This window comes from Orcinus orca, chromosome 5 (assembly GCF_937001465.1).
Source record: "Orcinus orca chromosome 5, mOrcOrc1.1, whole genome shotgun sequence".
NCBI lineage: Eukaryota > Metazoa > Chordata > Mammalia > Artiodactyla > Delphinidae > Orcinus > Orcinus orca.
Window position 1 is genome coordinate 3,196,781 of NC_064563.1, and position 22,716 is coordinate 3,219,496.

At 38.6% G+C, this 22,716-nt stretch overlaps 1 protein-coding gene across 3 annotated transcripts in view; it reads left to right on the forward strand.

Annotated features, from left to right (window-relative positions):
- NGLY1 (N-glycanase 1) overlaps positions 1-22,716 on the forward strand; it is a 62,381-nt gene that overhangs the window by 28,144 nt on the left and 11,521 nt on the right. For all 3 annotated transcript variants that reach the window (XM_004271903.4, XM_004271902.4, XM_049710118.1), the window contains exons 4-9: positions 7,641-7,809; positions 14,158-14,380; positions 16,608-16,729; positions 17,851-17,996; positions 19,643-19,753; positions 20,860-21,024. In XM_004271903.4, the coding sequence (XP_004271951.1) occupies positions 7,641-7,809; positions 14,158-14,380; positions 16,608-16,729; positions 17,851-17,996; positions 19,643-19,753; positions 20,860-21,024 (936 nt within the window). The remainder of the gene's footprint in view (positions 1-7,640; positions 7,810-14,157; positions 14,381-16,607; positions 16,730-17,850; positions 17,997-19,642; positions 19,754-20,859; positions 21,025-22,716) is intronic.

Consider the following 22,716-nt stretch of genomic DNA (forward strand, 5'->3'; position numbering starts at 1 on the left):
CAGAGTTTCTGCTGAAAAAAATCAGCTGATAACTTTATGGGGATTCCCTTGTATGTTATTTGTTGCTTTTTCCTTGTTGCTTATAATATTTTTTCTTTGTCTTTAATTTTTGTAAGTTTGATTAATATGTGTTTCGGTGTGTTCCTCCTTGAGTTTATCCTGTATGGGACTCTCTGCACTTCCTGGACTTGAGTGAGTGTTTCCTTTCTCACGTTAGGGAAGTTTTCCGCTATAATCTCTTCAAATATTTTCTCAGAGTCTTTCTCTCTCTCTTCTTCTGGGACCACTATAATGCGAATGTTGCTGTGTTTAATGTTGTCCCAGAGGTCTCCAAGACTGTCTTCATTTCTTTTCATTCTCTTTTCTTTATTCTGTTCCACAGCAGTGATTTCCACCAATTTGTCTTCCATCTAACTTATTCGTTCTTTTGCCTCATTTATTCTGCTATTGATTCCTTTTAGTGTATTTTTCACTTCAGTTATTGTATTATTCATCTCTGTTCTTTAAATCTTCTAGCTCTTTGTTAAATATTTCTTGTATCGTCTCAGTCTGTGCCTCCATTCTTTTTCCAAGATCTTGGGTCATCTTTACCATTACTCTGAATTCTTTTTCAGGCAGATTGTGTATTTCCACCTCACTTAGTTGTTCTTCTGGTGTTTTATCTTGTTCGTTCATCTGAAACATATTTCTCTGCCGTTTCATTTTGTCTAACTTGCTGTGTTTGTGGTCTCTGTTTCTCAGGCTGTAGGACTGTAATTCTTGGTTGTGGTGTCTGCCCCCTGGTGGGTAAGGTTGGTCCAGGGGCTTGTGCAGGCTTCCTGGTGGGAGGGACTGGTGCCTGGCCACTGGTGGGTGGAGCTGGGTCTTGTCCCTCTGATGGGCAGGGCCATGTCAAGGGATGTGTTTAGAGGTGTCTGTGTGCTCAGAACGTCTTTAGGCAGCCTGTCTGCTCATGGGTGGGGCTGTGTTCCCACCCTGTTGGTTGCTTTGACTGAGGTGTCCCAGCACTGGAGCCTACATGAGCCACAGCTGACCCCCGCCTCCCCAGGAGACCCTCCTAGACCCACAGGTAGGTCTGGCCCAGGCTGATACGATGTCACTGCTTTGCCCTGGGTCCCAGCGCATGTGAAGCCTTGTGTGCGCTCTCCAAGAGCAGATTCTCTGTTTCCCCCAGTCCTGTGGAGCTTCTGCGCTCAAGCCCTGCTGGACTTCAAAGCCAAAGGCTCTGGGGGCTCCTCCTCCTGATGTGAGACCCCCAGGCTGGGGAGCCTGACATGGGGCTCAGAAGTCTCACTCCTGTGGGAGAACCTCTGTGAAATAATTATTTTCCAGTTTGTGGGTTGCCCACCTGGTGGGTGTGGGATTCGATTACACAGCGAAAGCGCCCCTCCTACCGTCTCACTGTGGCTTCTTCTTTGTCTTTGGGTGTAGAATATCTTTTTTGGTAGGTTCCAGTCTTTTTCATCCATGATTGTCCAGCAGTTAGTTGTTATTTTGCTGTTTTCCTGAGAGGAGATGAGCTCAGGTCCCTCTGCTCCACCATCTTGTCTCCTCTCTGTTCTGTTTATAATTTTAAATTGACACCAATTCTGCTTATTGTATGCAAAGCCCTTCTCTAGTCTCCACATCAAAGTCAAATTTGTTCCATCTTGAAGATGTTAAAGAGTTAAGTCAGAATTGCAGAACCTTCAAATGCAGACTTAAAACGGTAGGAGCCCAGCATGAAGAGCACTCGGGTTCAGCCTCCTGGCCGCCCTGGTGTCTTCTTCCCCTGGCTGTGCACCTCTGAGTTAGTCGATTTTTAAACTATTTAAATCTCATAAGACAACTTCTTAGTCTGGATCTATATGCAAACTTTGTAAGAGGAGAAATCTCCTCCTCGTCTCCCTTGGACACAAGATTTAAATGTTCAATTTCTTGTTCGTGAACCATTCTTAAAAGTAACATATTTACATACTTTCAACAGGCAATTATGACACATATTTACATTGGCATTCTTAATATTCTTTAGAAATGATGATGTGGTATATTTTGACATGAAGACAATTATGTGGTGAAAAAAAGGTAAACTAAGAATTCCAAAATTAAACAACATATGTTGTGTGTTTGTGTGTATTTTCATTTTTCTTATTAAAAACACACATACATAAATATGTTCATTTTTAAAAGGTCTGGAAAGCTGTACACAGATATCTTAGCTATAATTTTCTCTGAGTGGTGAAATTATAGTGATTTCACATTATTTATACCATTCAGTATTTCCTGAAAACTTTCTGCAACATTTATTACTGTTACAAATAGAATAAAGCGGTTTTTGTAAGAAATGTTTATTGAAGTCACAAGTTGATTAAAACTGTCGTTAAAAATTTATTAAACATAACTTTTATGTTAAGAAAACAGGTTCTAAATTTAAAAGCCATTGAAGCAAAGGGTTGTAAAAAGGTAGAAAGAGGGCTGGTGGGCTTGAGAAGCCTTGTCCTTTACTAAAGAAGTAAATTTGCTGATCCAAATTCCACTGCTTCTATCACTGCTTCTATTTTGTGTGATTTGACAGAAATACACATTGTACTTGTTTTCTTATAAAGAGTCTTAAATATCTCACATTAGAAACCAAATAATTGGAATCCAGGTATGATTAGTGAAGAAAAAAATCTTTTTGCTCTAAAACAGATTTCACGTTTTAAACTCCCATTTGTATTCCAAATAACTTTTAACTCTTAAGCAATTAACTGTTGCCTCATCTACATGGTTACCCAGCTGCTATAATGGCCATGCAATCAGCAAACTTCTATTTTTATGAATTAGTTTTTTTGGCACTGTGCTAATGAGTATTTAAAGAAATAAGGCAAAGAAAATAAACTTTATTCTTCAAGATTGTTTGAGTGCCATTAAAAACCACAGTGAAGGAGGTAATTTCCAGAGTGAAAAATGAAAATAAAAATTCTTTGGATGAGTTCTTACCCTCTCAGTAAATGAAAATCTGTGTGTAAAAATAAATAAATAAATAAATAAATAACAACCGTAAGGGTCTCCTCTTTATAGGAATTCTTTCAAGTAAAAATGGAGACATCCCTGTTTGCTTGTTTGTTTGTTTCTGTGTCAGTTCTGGTAAAAAGCACACTCCTTCCTGCTGTGGATGCCCTGGGTTTCCCACCTTCAGGTCTGCCCCATCTCTTCTGTCATCTGTTAGTAGAGTAAATGTGTCTGCACCTACTAAAGGCCAGCCCGTCCTCTGTACCTGTGTTCCTCTCCTCTGTTCACCGTGGGATCGCAGGTGGGCTGTGCAGTCTTGACCTGCCCCTTTTCTTGGAGATTCTTCTCAGTGGCATTGAAACCTTGCTTTAGGCCAGTTTTCATCTAAGCTTGGACCATTGGCATCAGAATAACCTGGACACGCAGATTCCCGGACAAACCCCAGACAGGCTGAGCCAGAAAGAGAGGGGGGAGCTTGGAAACCTGCATTCTTCCCAAGCAGATTAACGTTTATGAACCTCTCATGTAGCTCTTAGAAACAAGCCGTCACACAAGTATCCCTGGATCGTGCATTCCTGTATTTCTCACTTCCTCTTCACAGCAACTTTCAGGGAGAATCCCCAGTACGCATCCCTGCATCTGTACTCCTCATGTACTTGTCTTGCAGGTCTCCTCATTCTAACGTGTGCCCCGTCAGTAAAACATTTCTGAGCATGTCCTCTCAATGTGTATTTATTTGTTTATAAATTATATACATATACTAGTATGTCAGTGTACTCGATACATTATAAAACAATGTAAAGAGGAGCTAGAAAATAAGTAACATTTTTAATTTAAAAAACGTATTAACACTATATCATTTCAAGAACGTAGACATGTCTTATTTTAAATACTCTTGATCATTTTGTTTGTCAGATCTCAGTAGATTGTGATTTTTTTTTTGGCATTAAAATATGGCTGTTGAAGGGGCTCATACTAAAATAATAGATGGGTTAGCCGTGCCATTTTCTTCTTGTAACACTCCACATGTGCTTACATTGTAAGTATTAGCCTCAGTGCCTAGAGGTCTTTGAAATCTTTTTTAAGCCAGGTTGAGGGTTAAATTAGTTAAAACCGCATAGTATAATCTGTAAATCTGCTGAACCAGGCACATTTGAACTGCAGAAGTTTGTAGCATCATGGGAGCAGAAGTAGGAATGAGCGTGCCACTGTGAACCCCTCCACTTTGGGGGACTTTCTTCCCTCAGGATGGCTTCTGTAGCCTGGGAGGAAGCCACCATTGATCCAAATATTAAATATTATAATAAATTGCTTTACTTTTTGGACAAAAAAATAATATAAATAGAAGTTGTAATATTTTCTGTCCCTATCCCAGTGGACCACTTTGTACAGCTCCTTTGGGGCACCTGGCCCACTTCGGGACACCACTTATACCACTGAGTCTCTTAAAACTTCTTTTCCTTATTAACACTGTTACAAAACTTATTACTAAGATCATCAGTGATCTCCACGCTGCTAAATTTAATGGACTTTTTTCAGTTCATTTTTATTTGACCGTTCGTAGTTTTTAGCTCAGTTGACCATTTCCTGGTGTTTCTCCTATTATAAGTGGTTCAACCATTGACCCAGTTGCTCATATGTGAATCATTCCCAAATATTTTTCTACTTTCCTAACTGCCCCCTGACCCCACGGTTCAGTCACTAGGATTTGTTGATTCTACTTCCTACATGTTTTTCGTATCGATTCACTATTCTACCACCTCTGTCCCCACGCTGGTTTAAGCCTCCGCTCCCTCAGAGTTCGGCAGTGGTCCCCCAGTGAGTCTTCTGAGGCCTGCCTTCTCCCCCCTACAGCTGGTGTCAGACTCAGAGAACACAAATCTGATCATTTTACTCCCTTGCTTAGGTTTCTTTAATAGCTTCCCATTACAGTGGAAAGAGACAGGGAAGATCTAGATGCTTCCCCAGCCCAACTTCTTGCTCAGCTGTCTCGCACCATCATTTCCCCTGGGTGCTCTGTGCTCCAGACACACTGACTTTCTCTCTGATCCTTCACAGCATGTTAAGTGTATCCCCCTGTGCAGACTCCCCGGCTACCTGCACGTTGCTCCCTGTGACAGGAATGGTCTTCTCCCTTCCCTGGTTACCAGCTGCTTCTCATCCTTCATATTTTACTGCAAATATCATTTCTCCAGGGAATTCTAGTTGTACAGTTACACTGTCCTCTGTGTTTGCTTTATAACTCTTACCGTACATATGAATAAACTGTCTAACCATTATATCCCCCGTACCTAACAGGTAATAAAGGCTCCTTAAATATTTGAGTAAATTAGCATCATTGTAGCAATATTTGTTTCTGTATCCACAGACTCCCTACTCTGTGAGGATAATGTCCTTGTCTGGTTTGGTCTCCATTATTTTTCCATCATCTAACACATATGCACACACACAAACATTTGTCGACTTCATGTGAAGATTCTCTCGTTTCTTGTTTAATGCCTTCCCCTTCAGACTGTAAAGTGATGATGTCTGTTTTGTGCACCCATGCCCAGTGCTTGATACAGTGCCTGACATTACAGTAAGTATTTGGTAATGGTTTTTATTTTTTAAATTAATCTATCTCTGCCTTTTAATAAACAGGTTAATCCATTCCTATTTACTGTAATTCTAATATGTTTGAACTTACTTCTGACATCTTATTTTGTGTTGTCTGTGTCCTTCTTGGTTTTTTTTTCTTTTTCTATTTTTGTTTAGATTGATCAAGTTTTCTTCCATTATTTTCCCTCTAAAAATTAGGAAGCTAAGTATCCTCCTTTTAGTCTTCTCATTATTCTCTTTAAATTTCTTTTTTTTTTTCTCTTTAAATTTCTAATGCAGGTATTTACTTTATATTTTTCTACCAACATCTTACAACAAGACAGGAACCTCAGAAAGGATTTACTCTTCTCCCTTCCCTGCCACCTTTCTTAGATTTTGCTTTTCAATTATCATTATTTATTTATAACAATCGGAACTTAAGTTTAACTAGTTTGTTTGGTTTTTATTTAACTTGCTCCTGCTCTTTTATCCCAGGTTCTACTCCTTGGTGTTCTGTTTATTTACTTTGGCTATATTATATTTGGGGGGGACAATAACTTTTCTAATAATTTTTTAAAATAGGATTTGGGAGTGATATATTTTCTGCATTGTTACATATCAGAAAATGTGTTTATTTTGCCCTTCTGTGTAATTAGTTTGCCTGGGTATGCGCCGTATGTTCTCATTTTCTCTCAGTATTTCAGAGATTTTACTCCGTTGTTTCCAGTGAGATGTCTGATATCATTGAAGGCTTCTAGTATTTTGTTTTTAATCCTTTTTACTGTCATGAAATGTCACTATTACATACCTGGTATAGTTTTTGTTTTTGTTTTCCCATTCACACTGGCTCTTTCTTCAACTCTCAGAGATTTTCCATTATTTCTTTGAGAAGTTTTTTCTTCCATTTTTTTCTACGCTACTTTCTAGACTTCCTGTTAGCTGGATTTGGGAAGTTTGGGGGTTTATCCTCAGTGTCAGTGTCTATTTGTTCTTTTGTACTGCATCCTCAGAAAATGTCTCAATCTTCTAACTGATTGATCACTTAGCTGTGTTTGTTCTGCTGTTTGACACACCATCTGTGCTTCATTTCAGTGTTTACATTTTTAATTTCCTAGATCCATAGTTTTCTTTCTCTGACTCCAGTGTACTCTTGTACTTCTAAAGATAGACTTTTTTTAGTCTTTTTCTGTATTTGCTGCCATTGCCACAGGTTCCTCCTCCTGCTGTTGATTCTAGTGCATCTTCTCAGCAATACGGGTTGTTGTAGAGTCACAGGGGTCTGAGAGTCCCTGCTAGCCTATCTGTGAATACCGCATGTGGTTTCAGCCACTGTGGGGAGGTGGGCTTTGCCTGAGCAGCGCCTCTTCTGAGCTGGGGCGCTCATCTTTCCTTTTAGAAGTCTAAGCGTCCGCCCTCACTGCCCAGAGACACACTTTTTTATTGACAGTGGTGACCAGAATGTCTAGCTGTTCCTCCCGTGGAGCCCAGCAGCCTTCCTCACGCTCACTCCAAGGCCCCTTCCTGCTCTGCGGGTCCTCAGGCTCCTCTCTCCTTGGGATTATTTTGAGAACTTTTTCTTAGTTTTTGTAACCACTCTCTCTAGAGGGCCTATTGCCATTGTTTCTTCCTTTAGTCCATTGGCATCTGCCTTTCCTCTCAGGAATTCCTCCAAATTCCTGATCCCTTGAGAGTAGTCCTCGGTAGCTAATGCGCTATAAAGTTCTAAAAAAATTGTCGTTTACAGGGATTTGAAGTGGAAACAGCTGTCAGATGGATTGCTTAGAGTGCTGTCTTGTTCCAGGTGTGTGGTCAAGAGTTCAGCATATCCCTGCCTAAATATTTATATCCTCAGTAACATACTTTCAGATGAAAATATAGACATGTCTTAGACTGTGATACAGATATGGCTGTCTCCTAATACTAATTTTGTAAAGGTTTTGGGTATAACTATTATATTTCAGTGAATCCATGCATTCTTTATCTGTGAAATCATAGAACCCGTGTGTTTTTATTATGTTTAACATAGAACCGGTGTTATTATTTTTATAGCATATGGAGAAAAGCTAATTTCATTATTTTCTTTCTGTTAGGTTACTACTGGTGATTCAGTCATTCTAAAAGCTCTTCAGTCCAACATTCAGCATGTACTGGTCTATGAGAACCTTGCTGTCCAGGAGAAAGTGCTGGCTTGTATTCCAGTCCAAGAACTAAAAAGGAGATCACAAGAAAAGTTATCTAGAGCTAGAAAATTGGATAAAGGTAGTGGCTTTACATAACCATTCATTGCTAAATATGCATCATTGCTAAATAAATGGGAATGCTGAAATGGTGCCTTTTGCTGTTGACATTGTAAATACGTAACCCAGTTCTATTTGGATTTTTAAGAAGTACAGTAGTATAATTTTTTATTGCATACACCTCATGCACACTGGAATGTGTATTTGCTGTTTAATCATTGATATATGATTTTTTTTTCAGATATAGTAGATCTTTAGTCCCTGGAATATATGATGGCATTGTTAGAAGATTTTAATGTGAATCGGAGAAAAACCTTACTCAAAATTAATTCATGTGATTAGACCACTGACTCCCTTTAATAGACAGTTACTGATAAAGAGTGTGGATATAGAAGCCAGCTACCTGGGTATAAATTCAGCTCTGACTCTTACTGAGCAAGTAGTTTAATCTCCTTACTTCAGTTTCCTCATTTGAAAATAGGAATGATAATTTTAAGAGATAACTGAGATAGTACATGTAAATGGCTCAGAACAGTGCCTGCCACATTCATCAAGCAATAATTATTTGTTATTTTCATTAATGGTCTTAGGATTTTAGTTGTTAAATGTTTCCAACTTCAGCATTTTTACTTTGAGTTTTATGTAATTGGTTTTTATCTGTTAAGTCATTTCTTAATACTGTCCTTTCTAGGGGGTTCTGTAGTATTTTTTTGGTGGTTGCCCTAGTTTACAGTAAACATTTTTTTTCCAATTTAAAAAAAAAATTATCTTATATTGGTATACTTGATTGATAATGTTGTGTTAGTTTCAGGTGTACAGCAAATTGATTTAGTTATACAGATACATGTATCTATCCTTTTTCAGATTCTTTTCCCGTGCAGCTTATTGTAGAGTATTGAGTAGAGTTCCCTGTGCTATACAGTAGGTCCTTGTTTATCCATTTTATATATAGTGGTGTGTGTATGTCAATCCCAGACTCCCAATTTATCCCTCCCCCTCCTTCAAAAGCATTATGCTGCTTCGTGTGTAGTGCAGATACGTTTCAACAGAATGTCTCAATTCTTCCTTCCCATCCCTTGAGACTCTGCTGTCATTCATTTCACTTACCCAGACACTGTAATCACTCAGTACATTGCTATTGTTATTATTTAAGCCGTTACTTTTTAGACTAAGTAAGAATGAGGAAAATAACAGATTTTATGTTACCTTCATGCATTCTTCCCCTGATGCTCTTCCTGTATGCAGGCCGGAGTTTATGACCATCACTTTTCTTCTTCCCGAAGAACTTCTTTTACTGTTTCTTTCAGGGCAGGTATACTAGTCCCTCGGTTTTTCTCTGCCTCGGAAAGTCTTTATTTCTCCTTCACTGTTGAAGGATAATATCCCTGGGATGTAGAATTCTAGGTTGGTGGGGGTTTTTTCTGTCAATGACACTTTAAATTTCTGTTCACTCTGCTGCCTGCTTGTTTATGAGGAGAAGTCCACCGTAATTTCTATCTTTATTCTTCTTTAGGTTTCTCCCACCTGTGCCCCTCACCTCCCCCTCCATCCCCAGCTTCACTCAGGATTTTCTCTTTGTTTTTAGTTTTCTTCAGTTTGCATATGATGTGCATATGTGTAGTTTCTTGGTACTTATCCTGGTTGGTGTTTTCTGAGCGTCCCAGATCTGTGGTTCGGTGCCTCATTAATTTTGGAACATTCTTGGCCATTATTGCTTCAGGTATCTCTTCTGCTCCTTTCTCTCTTTCTTATCCTTCTGATATTCCAAAATAGGGTATCCTATTCTACCTTTATTTATCAACCGTTTCCCACCATTGTTAGATGTTCTGGTCCATTTTTTAAACTCTCCCACCATAATTGGATGTTCTAGGTGTTTTGTTCCTTTGTTTGTTTTTATTCTCTTTTTTCCTCTTTGATTTTCCGTTTGGGATGTTTCTGTTGACCTGTCTTCAGGCTCAGTGATTGTTTCCTTGGCTGTGTCCAGTCTACTGATGAGCCCGTGAAAGGCATTCTTTATCTCTGTTAGAGCATTTTTGGTTTCTAGCATTTTTTTAGAGTTTCCATCCTTCTGCTTACATTGTTCTCACATGTTGTCTACCTTTCTCATTAGCGCCCCAAACATATTAATCATAGTAATTTTAACTTCCCTAATTCCAAAATTTGTGCCGTATATGAGTGGTTCTAATGCTTTGCTTTACCTCTTCAGACTTTTTTCTTTCCTTCAGGTTTTTCCTTGCCTTTTAGCATGCCTCGTAATTTTTTTGTTAAATGTTGGATACGATGTATTGGGTAATAGGAACTGAGGTGAACAGGCCTTTTGTGAAAGGGTGTAAATGTCCATTTTACTAGGAATTGGACACCGTTAACGACATTGTGTTTAATGTTTGCTGTAAGTGTCAGGGGCTTTGGGTTCCTCTGGTGTTCTTGGGGTCCCTCTGTTGTCTGTGGGCTTCCCTAAGGACCCCTCCTTAGCTCGAGTCCGCATCCTGCAGATGGTTTAGTTGTAATCATCCCCTGTTGTTGTACCGGAGTCCTGTTGGTGTGGTGGTGAGGTGTGGGAGAGGAGCATTCTGTAATCTTAGGGTTAAATCTCAGGGTCTTAGGGGGCCTTATGCTCGGGCCTGTGACCCACCCCCCATAGGTGAGACAGGAAGACCAGAGGGGCCTAGAGTCAGAGAAGTGCCCTTTCCCCAAACTTACTTAAGCTACAGGTTTGTTGTGAGACCTTGAAACAGTTCTTCCTCTTCTTGAATTAACAGGGTTTTTTGGGTTTTTTCTATTTATAAAACAAGGATGCTTATCAGCATGTTGTCGCGGAGGCTCTGTCCATTTCAAAGTACTGTGGTCCTGTACGTGATGCCTGACATACATGCCTATTTCACAGGTACTTACTGTCATGTTTTGTGTGTGCTGAGCCCTGCAGAGGAGACATAGTTAGCAATGTCCCTGCTGACGTTTGCCCTGGCATTTTTTCCCTCTAATTATAAAAGTAATACCTGTTTTATGTAGGAAATTCAGGAAATAGGGGGAAGATAAGCCATCCATAATTTCATCACATCAGAATGCAACTTCTACGATTGTGTATAGAGTTGACCCTTGAACAACACAGTTTGAACCGTGCGGGCCCGCTTACACGCAGATTTTTTTTCTCTAAAGACATGCTACAGTACTACATGGTCCAAGGTTGGTTGAATCCGTGGATGTGGGACCACAGAGGGTTGACTGTAAAGTTATACATGGATTTTCCACTGCGTGGGGGAGATCAGCACCCATAACCCCTGCATTGATCAACAGTCAACTGTATATCCTTTCACACTTGAAAATATAAGGGCAGGATAATGGCGTTTTAATGTAAGTAGGAAAGAAGGAACACTTCTTTTCTGGTAGAGGCATTGGCAACTGCAAAGGCTCCGTGGGTGGGAGTGAGCTTGGCATGTTTAGGGGATGGAAGGAGGGCACCTGGCATAGCAGAAGGAGCAAGACAGAAAGCTGAGAGAGGCAAAGGCAAACATTAGTTTCCTGTGCTGCTGTAGCAAATTACCACAAACGTGGCTCCTCGAAACAGCAGGAGAGTGCTGTCTCACAGCTCCGGAAGCCGGAAGTCCGTAATCAGTATCCCTGGGCCGAAGTCAAGGTGTGGGCAGGGCTGGAGGGGAGAAGCTCTCCCTGCCCCTGTCCGCTTCTGGGGGCTGCCTGCAGTCTGGCTTGTGGCTGCACCACTGCAGTCCAGAAGACCAGCATCTTCACACCCGGCTCCTCTGCCGCTGCGTCACCTTCCCCTCTGTAAAGTGTCCCACTGCTTCCCTCTTGAAAGGACACGTGTGATTGCATTTAGGGCCCCCGTTTAGTACGTAGGATAATCTCCCTGGCTCAGAATCCTTACTGCATCATATCTGCGGAGGCTTTTTTTTTTTTTTTTTTTTTGCCTTCTTTGGTAGGATTCACGGGCTCCAGGGGTTAGAGTGTGGATATCTTTTGGGGGAGCTACTTTTCGGCCTACCACAGGGGCCAGCTGAAAGAACGAGAGTGGCGACTTTGGCTTGTATTCTGAATGAGATGGAAACCCATGGGAGGGTTTCAGTCGACTCAGGCTACCTTGCATTCTTAAAAAGATCACTCTGCTGTAGGGACTTGTTGGAGAAAACAGGATGAGAGTGCTGTTTGTCTTAAAGTTCATTTTTAGTCCAGCATTCACGAATATCTCCTTGTTGAGAAACTTTCATGTTGTACAGGAAAAGCTGAACTCTCCCTGCCAGTCAGTCCTCTACCTCCTCTTCTGCAGGTAACAGCTATTACCACATGACGTGTTCCTTTTCATATCTTTTCCTGTGTATTTCCACCCATAAATAGTTATCTGTAAAAATAAATAAAGTTGCATGGGTTTAATAAAGTGTATCATCTCTCATATATTCAGCTCCGTGGTGATTTTCATTTACTGACATGTCTTGGAATTCATTTTCCCTCCCCCTAGTGCTCTGTAGTGTGCATGCACTGTTATTTATACAGTTCCCCACTGATGGACACCAAGATTTCCCTGTTCTGAAGGCTGCTGCAGTGAAGATCCTTGTAAAGCATGCCTGCCTACATGAAGGAATGTTTCACTGGGTTAGATATAAAAGTATCAAGGGTTGTGTGATACTTTTATACTACAGTGGATCCCTGCCAAACAAATTGCCTTCCAATTTATACCAGAAGTGTCTGGGAGTGTTTGTTTCAACTTAATGAAATTATTGAACTTCTTTTATGGACTGTACTAATTTTTCTAATGGGTTCTGTTAATATTCTTACTGATTTATAGACGTTCTTAATATATTCTGTATACTTTTCTTTGTTAGACTCATTACATTTTTCTCTCAGTATTCTTTAATTTCATTCAGTGTATCTTGAAATTCAAAAGTTACAAATTTTAATGAGAAAATTATTTTTTCCGTTTTTGTTTTTACAGTTGTGTTTTGTCTTCTACACCAAAGTCATAAATGTAAACTTCTGTTACTTTTATAATATTCCCTCTCTGTGTATAGTGTTTATATATATGTATTAGAATGAATGTAGTAGGGATCTGATATTTGGATAGCTACTCGTCCCAATACCATTTGTTGAACGATCCATCCTCTTAGAACTACTTTAAAGGCTAACTTTATTAAATACTGTGTATCACTTAGAAATCTATCTTTCAGGACTCTTTGCTTTGTTTCATTCATCTCTGTCTATTCTTTATCAGTATCACAATATTTTAATTATTAGAATTTTGTAATGTGTTTTGATGTACTGTAGACAAATTTATCTCATTCTTAGTCAAAGTTGTGTTGATCATTTTGTGCCTTTCCTCTTTCACATGAATTTTGCAGTTAGCTTATCAAAGTTTATGAAAAATTATTTTGTAATTTCAGTTGATTGCATTAAAGTACAGGTTAATTTGCGGAGAGTTAACAACTTTGAGTTTTCCCATTCAAGAACATAATGTATTTTGGCCTTTTAATATTCTCTGTAGTTTTTTTTTCTTCTATAGTTTTTTTATTTTGAAACGTATCAAACATAAATACAAGAATAGCATATAACAGATCAAACACCTGTGCCCAGCATCAGACTTTATTAGATCTTAACATTATGCCATATATCTCCTTCATATATGTTTTTTTATTTTTAATAATAAAGTATTAAAGATAGGAATGAGAATCCCCATATATGTCCCGAGATTGTTTTCCCCTCTCCTTTTTCCCAGAGATACCACTGTCTTGAATATGGTCGAGAGAGAGATCTTTTTATTTGATAAAGTGGATATAATAATATATGTCATGCTCACTTGCTAGGGTTGTTTTAGATAGATAGATAGTACACATGGTTGTGCTTTTATGTGTTTTGTGAATTATATTGAATGATGGTGAATTATATTATACAGTTGAAGCACTAATAGAAAAGCTAATAGGATGATTTTTAAGGTGTCCAGAATTCTGTGATTTCTGCCTGTAATAACGGTGATTGTTTCATATTTACTTGTGAATATACCTGATAACAAATATAATGCAGTCATTTAAAAATATCTTCCAAAATCAGACTTTGTTACCTTCCAGGTGCTTCAGGATCAACTCCAAACCGTCAGTAGTTCCCTGAGAGGTGGTTGTATTCAGCATGGTGTCGGTCAGAGGATGCAGTAAAGTCCCACTGCTTTGAGTGTGCAGTGGATTACGTCCTTGTATTTCAGCCTGCTTCACAATACACTGACAATTCTGTCCGCATCCTGTTTGTGAAGACCTTTTAGATCATCTTCTGTTTTCATATATTTCAGCTTCGTATTTGAGGATAAAATGCACATGGATGTTTTTAGTTTTTTGTGCTTTAAATCTCACTTGGTTCTGTTATAACTTCTCAGGTACTAATGTAAGTGAAGAGGACTTTCTTTTGCTGGAGCTTTTACACTGGTTTAAGGAAGAATTTTTTCACTGGGTAGATGACATTTTGTGCAGCAAATGTGGTGGCCAGACTAAGTCTAGAGGCGAATCATTGTTCCCCAGTGATGATGAGCGGAAGTGGGGTGCAAACAGAGTGGAAGATCATTACTGTGACACCTGCCAGTTCAGCAATCGATTTCCAAGGTGAGCATCCCCTGGACACTGAAGTCAGAATAATCTCTTATTGGGATGGTTAGAAGAGAATTTTATTAAATCAACTTGTAATCTTCGTTTTAGTTATTAGAAGTATATTCCTCTAGGACAGGGGTCAGCAAGCTATGACTGACTGACTCAATCCAGCCCACGCCCTATTTTTGCAAATAAAGTTTTATTGGGACACATCCATGCTGCTTCAATAGCTTATGGTCTGTAACTGTTTTCACATTACAATGTCAAGAGTTGAATACTGGCAACAGAGACCATATGGTCTGCACAGTCTAAAACATCTACTGTCTGGCTTTATATAGGAAATGTTTGTTGACTCTTGAATATAAATTGAGTGTAGTCCTAGCAGCTTAATGCTGTAAATCTTGTATTTTTATTCTTTTAATACATAAGTTTTAACTTTCTGATAACTTTAATAATAATACTGATAACACATAAAATAACGCTGAAACACTAGAATAATAGTGATCATTGTGATAGTAAATACACTGCTGTACTCAAAATCATCAGATGGAAATATGGAAGGTGAAAGTATAGTATAGGACCATCTTTTTTTTTTTTTTTTTTTTGGCTGTTCTGTGTGGTACACGGGATCTTAGTTCCCCGACCAGGGATCGAACCCGCGCCCCCTGCAGTGGAAGCACTGAGTCCTAACCACTGGACCGCCAGGGAAGTCCCCTCATCATATTTTATCTTGAATGACAGAAGTTTAATTAGGGGCCTCTGCTACCAACCTAACCTACCCTCATATCTCTAAATTTAAACTAAGGGAACTGGAACTTTTCTGTTCACTTTTTCCATCCTTTACTTTATAAGTCTCTTATCAGATGTTCTTAATTGACAGTACTTGTAAAGTTTGGTTGTATCATCAGGCAAGAAAAGATAACAAGTTTTTGAAATACCTGATTTTGGGGGCTTAGGGACTCAGTTCCGTCCTAATGAGGAATCAGTCCTGTGATATACAGAGTCTAAGATAAACAGAATCCACTGTCCAATAATTATCTAAAATAAGCGCAGGTTATTTTTTCATTCAGCATATGTGTGCACAGGTACTTTGCAAAGATGTGAAGATAAAAGATGTCTGTGATTAAATCCTGTCTTCATAAGGTCTAAGCAGTTGGGTGTCGACTGATAGTGCGGGGAGACAGAGGCTAACAAAGGTGTCTGTATCGGGCATCGTCCTTTTCCCTCCTAACCGTGTGCTTGTCTTACTGTTAGCTGTTCTCTGGGTAGGGCTGGGAGGATGAACACTATTAATCAGAGACCAAGCAGCCTTTCAAGTTGGCACGAGTGTGTTTAGAAGATGGAGGCGGAGGATGCTCTAATCCTGCTGCCGTTACTTCTTCAGGTTAATACTCAACTTCTTCCAGTAACTACCTTACCTAAACCATAAATTCATTTAACTTAGCTCAAGCAAGAGCATCTACTTGATTGAAGACAGATAGCTTGTCATTGCAGATACGGTTCATTCACAGCTGACATCGCTGCTCACTTTTCCTGAGTAGCTTTATTAGCTCAGAATCCTTCTCGACACAATATGCAAATTTTGATGTGCTTCAGCTTTATGATAATTTTATAACTGGAGTAACTTTTTTAAAGAATGTTGCCAACACATTTCAAAACACAACTTGCAAATTAGCAAACACCTTTAAGTAATTCAGCAGAATAAAATGGTTGTTAGAAAGAAGAATAAAAGTAAAGTAAAACTGAGTTCAGCTAAGCTTTAAAATCTTTCTTGAGTTATTTGTTAAAGTTGTTTACCTTTGAAGTACAATGAGCTAATTATACCACTTGTTAGAGTAACACTAATGCTTAATGCAGATTTCCTAGAGAATCTGCCTGTCCAGATCCTGCCTGTCCTTCAAGGCCCAGTTCAGGATCAAGCCCTCCTCCCCGACCCCTCCCCCATGACACTAATTCTGACCTGTTGTAGGGTAGGTATCACAGTCTGCCGTGTATTTAAATGATTTGTGTTCTCTCCTTCCCTCTCTCAGGACTGTAAGCTCCTTGAAGGCTGTACCACTGTTGAATCATTTTCCACCCAGGATTCTAGCACAATGCCTCACATAATCTAGGCTCTTTAATTGTTATTTAAGAATATGAAGTTAAGAAATATTACTGTTTAGCACGGAGGTAATGTAAATTCTTCAGAATGCTTGATTTCTATAATGAATCGAAGCTTTTTGTTGTTGTTATTTTAAACCAGGTATAATAATCCCGAGAAACTTCTGGAAACAAGATGTGGACGGTGCGGGGAGTGGGCCAATTGTTTCACACTGTGCTGCAGAGCCCTGGGCTTCGAAGCCCGCTACGTCTGGGATTACACAGGTGCAGACGCCGTGTGGGCAGAGGCCAGGGTGGTCTTGCTGACTTCAGGATGGGGTGTACAGTCCCACCTTGTCAGTCTGTGTTTCCATTTGCCTTCTGTAAATAGCAGTAATCCCAGCCTCGTGGGTTTTTTTTTTTTTTTAATGGGGATCACAGGATTGTTTTTAGTACCCCTAGCATTTTGCCTGGTACTTTACACTATAAACATTTTTTATTAACAATTTATCATGACATTTTAGTAGTGCTCTTTCTCTATGGATAAGAACGTGTGTAATAATGTTCTGTAGAAATCTTCATTTTTGTAGAGATTAGTGTAAAAGATTTAGTAATCTCAATATACAATAAAATATAATAATAGCCATGTGAGATTTATATTGTCCTTATTTAGTTATAACTTGTGTCACATGTTAAAAAGTTTTTCTTCTTAGATCTTTTTACTTGTGTTTCTGTTATTTTCTTAGGATAAAATGAAACCTTCACTTAATAGTTATTGTTCTCTTAACAGTCAGATAGAGACCATCAGTAACCAGACATCCTCTGTTAGACCTCTGCTGGCCTACAGTTCCAAAGTGGAATTAACTCCTTCACATTAGCAAACTGTGTGCATTAGTCCTATGGTTTACGTGCTGTTGTTCAATGTGTTTGCCCTTTTCAGAGTTATAGCTCACATTATTTTTAATTAAGCCTAAAACTGACTGTATTAAAGGAGATTTTCCAAAACAATTGCAAGGATTTCAAAGAGAGAGAGAGGGACTTCCTTGGTGGTCCAGTGGTTAAGACTCCATGCTTCCACTGCAGGGGGCACGGGTTCGGTCCCTGGTTGGGGAGCTAGGATCTCAAATGCCGCAGGGCACGGCCAGAAAATAAAAATAAAAAGTAAAAAAAAAAAGTCATCAAGAATTGCCCCTATTAAAAAAAGAGAGAGAGAAAGAAATTAAAGCAGGTGTTCTAGAGTCTTGTATGCCACAAAATGCTCACTTGTTAATTAAAATTTAGAATCTTGCATATTATCACGTGGTTCTCATCTTAGGCGTTTGTATATAGTTATTGGAAGTCTTGGTTTTATAAACTTAGCTTTTGTTTTTCTCTTTCTGTCGCGTCTTTGTCTGTCACTTGCGTAGACCATGTCTGGACAGAAGTGTACTCCCCTTCTCAGCAGCGGTGGCTGCACTGTGACGCGTGTGAAGACGTCTGTGACAAGCCCCTCCTCTATGAGATCGGCTGGGGCAAGAAGCTGTCCTACATCATCGCATTTTCTAAAGATGAGGTAGGACGGAAGAGAAAAAATGTGTTCTAAGGATAAAATTTTTTTTTCTTTTTTGACAGCCTTTGAAGGTATAATTGACATAAAATAAGCAGCACTTGTTTAAAGTGTACAATTTATTAAGTGTTGTCATTTGTATATGCCCGAGAGATGACCTTTGCAGTCAAGGTGGTGAACACATACATTATCCCGGGAGTTTCCTTGTGTTCGTTCTCGCTCCTTCTTGCCCCTCTCCAGGCAACCACAGATCTACTCTCTGAGACTGTACACTAATGTGCATTTCCAGAGTTGTATGTAAACGGAATCATATATACTCTTTTTGACCGGGGGGGGGTTTATTTTACTCATCATAATTATTTTGAGGTTCCTCCATGTGTTTGCAAGTATCAATAATTTATTCTTTTTATTGCTGAGCAGTATTCCATCGTATGAATGTACCATGGTTTGTTTATCCATTTGCCTGTTGATGGACATTTGGGTACTTTGCAGTTTTTTACTATTTCAAATACAGCTGCACAAGTCTTTATATGGGCATATGCTTTCTTTTCTCTTTGGTAAATGCCTGCTAGTGGAATGACCGAATCGTATGGTAGGTGATTGTTTAACTTTTTAAAAAACTGGCTCAACTGTTTTCCAAAGTGATGATGCTGTTTTGCATTCTCATCAGCAATATGTGCGAATTCCCAGTTTCTCCATATTCTTGCTAACAGTATGGTCTGACTTTTTCATTTTAGCCCTTTTTAGGAGACGTGCGGTGGTGTCGCATTGTGGTTTCATTTGCATTTCCCTGAGGACCAACACTGAGCATCTTTTTTATGGGATTGTTTGTCATCCATTTCTCTTCTTTGCCCTTTCTTTTTTTAATTGGGTTGTTCATTTTCTTATTCTTGAGTTGTGAGAGTTCTTCATACATTCTGAATACAAGTCCTTTTTCAGGTATGTGCTTTGCAAGGAGTTTCTCCCTATCTGGCTTGTCTTTTTATTCTCTCAGTGACTTTTGAAGAGAAGAAATTGATGAAGTCCAGTTTATCAATTTGTTCTTCTGTGGATCTTGCTTTTTGATGTTATGTCTAAGAGATGTTTGCCTAGCCCGAGCCACAAGGATTTTCTCCTACATTTTCTTTTAGAAGTTTTATACTTTTAGTTTTACACTTGTGTCTGTGATCCATTTTGGGCTAATTTTTGTAGATAGTCCAAGGTGTGAATTGAAATTCATTATTTTGCATATGGATAATGAATTGTTCTAGCACCGTTTGTTGGAAAAGTTATCCCTTTCCACTGAATTGGCCTTGTACCTTTGTCAAAAATCAGTTCTATAATATATTTATATATAATTTATATATTCAGTACAATAAAAATGGAGTGTGTTTATTTGTTGAATTTTGTGAAATTGGCTTTGTAGGTAAGTTATAAACAGCTAAATGTTCTGAAACTTTTATCTCCTAATCACAGTCTTTCTTGGAAGAGTACTGGTTAGAGAATGAATAAAAAGCATATTCTCTTCGATTTTTTTTTCCACAGGTTTTAAAATGTTAAACAAAGGACAGCATTTAAAAAATTCTATTTAAGAATTACATGCATTCTAGGTATTTAGCCAATTAATGTTGATGGTTGTAATCTTATTAAATATTTCTGTCCTGTAATTCGAGGTGGTTGATGTCACTTGGCGATATTCTTGTAAACATGAAGAGGTAATCTCCAGAAGAACTGAAATTAAAGAAGAGTTACTTCGAGAAACTATTAATACACTTAATAAGCAGGTATGTGATGGGCATTTGGCATTTTTCAGAGGACATTTGAAATATTATATAATCAAGAATAGCCAATTTTTAACCCAGTGAAGTTCTTCAAGTAGTAGCATTATTTTACAATGAAAAATATTTAAATATTTAAATTAAAATTTTTGAGGACTTGTTTTAAGTATTGTGAGGTGGGGTTTTTTTTGGCTTAAATTGTCACATCTCAAAGTTCAGTGAAACAAAATTTCCATATATATACTAGTTGACATAAAAAATATGTTGCCTTATTTTTCGAAGTAATTGTGTCTTGAATATAATTACCCACACACTTGTTCACGTAGGGAAATTTCTGGAACAAGGCACGGGAAGTTGTTAACAATGAGTATTTCTGGGAAGAGGACTGGGGGGTCCAAGAGGGAAGTTTCAGCTTTGATTTTATACCCCTTTGGTAGTACTGAAAAATTTTTTTTATATATATATATATGCATATTATTTTGCAATTAGAATAGGGCAGATCACCTTACAGTGGTTGAGATTCAGTGTTTCAGCACGTTCACCTGTTTTGAGCTTGGCTCCTTGGGCCATTTGATGATTGGCAAATGCCTGGAAGGGAGAAGAGGTGCAGTTCAGTTCACCTCAGTTTGTTTCTTCCCTTGGGATCTTAGCTTCTTCAGGTCGGGATACCTTTGTAGTTTTGTGTTGCATTCAGACAGCTGTTGTGTGTGTGTGTGTGTGTGTGTGTGTGTGTATACCTTTGTAGTTTTGTGTTGCATTCAGACAGCTGGGGTGTGTGTGTGTGTGTGTGTATGTGTGTGTGTGTGTGTGTGTGTGTGTGGTTCCCTGCTGTCCTCGCCTTTCTCAGCAGGACGGTTGTTTAAACGTAAGCCAGTAAAGGGCATGGGAAGTTGGATATGGGTGTTCAGTGATTTCTTAACATAAAATTTGTAAAAGTATTTTGTTTCCACAGTGTCCTTCCTATTTTCCAAAATTACATGTAAGAAAACAAAGTTGGTTACTTCTTTCCAAGACCCTGTTAAAATACAAATGTCTTAATTATATTCATACTTAGAGATGGACCTCTGCATTCCCCTAATCGTTAATGATGGTTTTTTAAACGTGCATTACAGAGGCAGATATCTTTGTCAGAAAACAGAAGAAAAGAACTTCTCCAGAGGATCATTGTGGAGCTTGTTGAATTTATATCTCCCAAAAGCCCTAAGCCTGGAGAACTTGGAGGAAGGATATCTGGGTCCTTGGCGTGGAGAGTAGCCCGAGGTGAAACGGATCCAGAGGTATTTACTTCATTACAGCCTGATAACCTTCTCACTTTACCACTTCCTGTCCTGTGCCCTTTACGTACAGAAAAACACGGTTGGCCACGACCTTTCAATGAACTTTGCAGGGTAATTATTAAAAAATGTAAACATTTGAAGAGAACCAATAATAGATTGATGTAGTATAATTACATACAAGAGGTAGCAAAGCAATTAAAGTGGGATTTTTCTGTTGTTACCTTACGTAAATTTCTAGGGCAGTTATGACTAAAGTACATAAAAACGCATTAATTGTAAGTGTACAGCTTAACAGATTTTCACGAATTGTGGTTCCTCATGTGACCACTAGCCAGAATAAGAAGTCAGACAAGCAGGTGTCTGAACGACCTGAATTCCCTTCCAGCCACTGCCCTTCACCCCTAAGAGTGACCTTTTTCCTGGTTTCTAATATCATGGACTAGTTTTGCCTGTTATTGTGCTTTATGTAAATGGAATCATACAGGATGTACTCTTTTGTGGACGATTTCTGTCTCAACATTATTTAGTGAGATTCACACTTGTTGCTGCTTGTTTATAGTACATTTATTTTCTCATTGTGGTATAATATTCCACTGTGTGAACATAGTATAATTTATCCACATCACTATTGGGTATTCGGGTTGTTTCTCGATTTTGGCTTAAAATTGTGCTGCTGTGCTATTTACAATAGCCAAGACATGGAAACAACCTAAATGTCCATCAACAGATGAATGTATAAAGAAGATGTGGTACATACATACAATGGAATACTATTCAGCCATAAGAAAGAATGAAGTAATGCCATTTGCAGCAACATGGATGGACCTAGAGATTATCATACTAAGTGAAGTAAGTCGACAAAGACAAATATTACATGATATCACTTGTGTGTGGAATCTAAAACATAATACAAATGAATCTATTTACAAAACAGAAGCAGACTCCACAGACATAGAAAACAGACTTATGGTTGCCCAAAGGGGAGAGGAATGGGTTATAAATTAGGAGTATGGGATTAAGAGATGCACACTACCATGTATAAAAGAGATAAACAACAAGGGTTCACTGTATAGCACAGAAAACTATATCCAGTATCTTGTAATACCTGTAATGGAAAATAACCTGAAAAATATATATATAGAAATAACTGAACCACTTTGCTGTACAGTTAAAATTAACGCAATATTGTATATCATTGTATACATTTATTGTATATTGTATATTATTATTTATAATATATTGTATATTAATATTTTTTTAGTAAGAAATTACTTTTTTTTCCTGGAAAACATAGGGTTTTTTTTAATTTATTTATTTTTTATTGAAATATAATTGACTTACAATGTTGTGTTTCAGGTATACAGCAAAGTGATTCAGTTATACGTACATATATATCTATTTTTTTTTTCCGATTTTAAATTTGCACTTTGGTGCTGAATGATGAAGTTGAATGTCTGTTCTTTAAACTTTCGTTTATTTATTTATTTTTATTTCTGGCTGTGTCAGGTCTTCGGTTGCCGCATGTGGGATCTTACTGTTGCGGTGCACGGGCTCTTCGTTGCAGCGCGTGGGCTTCTCTAGTTGTGGCGCGTGGGTTTTCTCTCTAGTTGCGGCGCGTGGGCTCCTGTAGTTCGGGGCGCGCAGGCTCTCGTTGAAGCGCGCAGGCTCAGTAGCGCGGCGCACGGGCTTAGT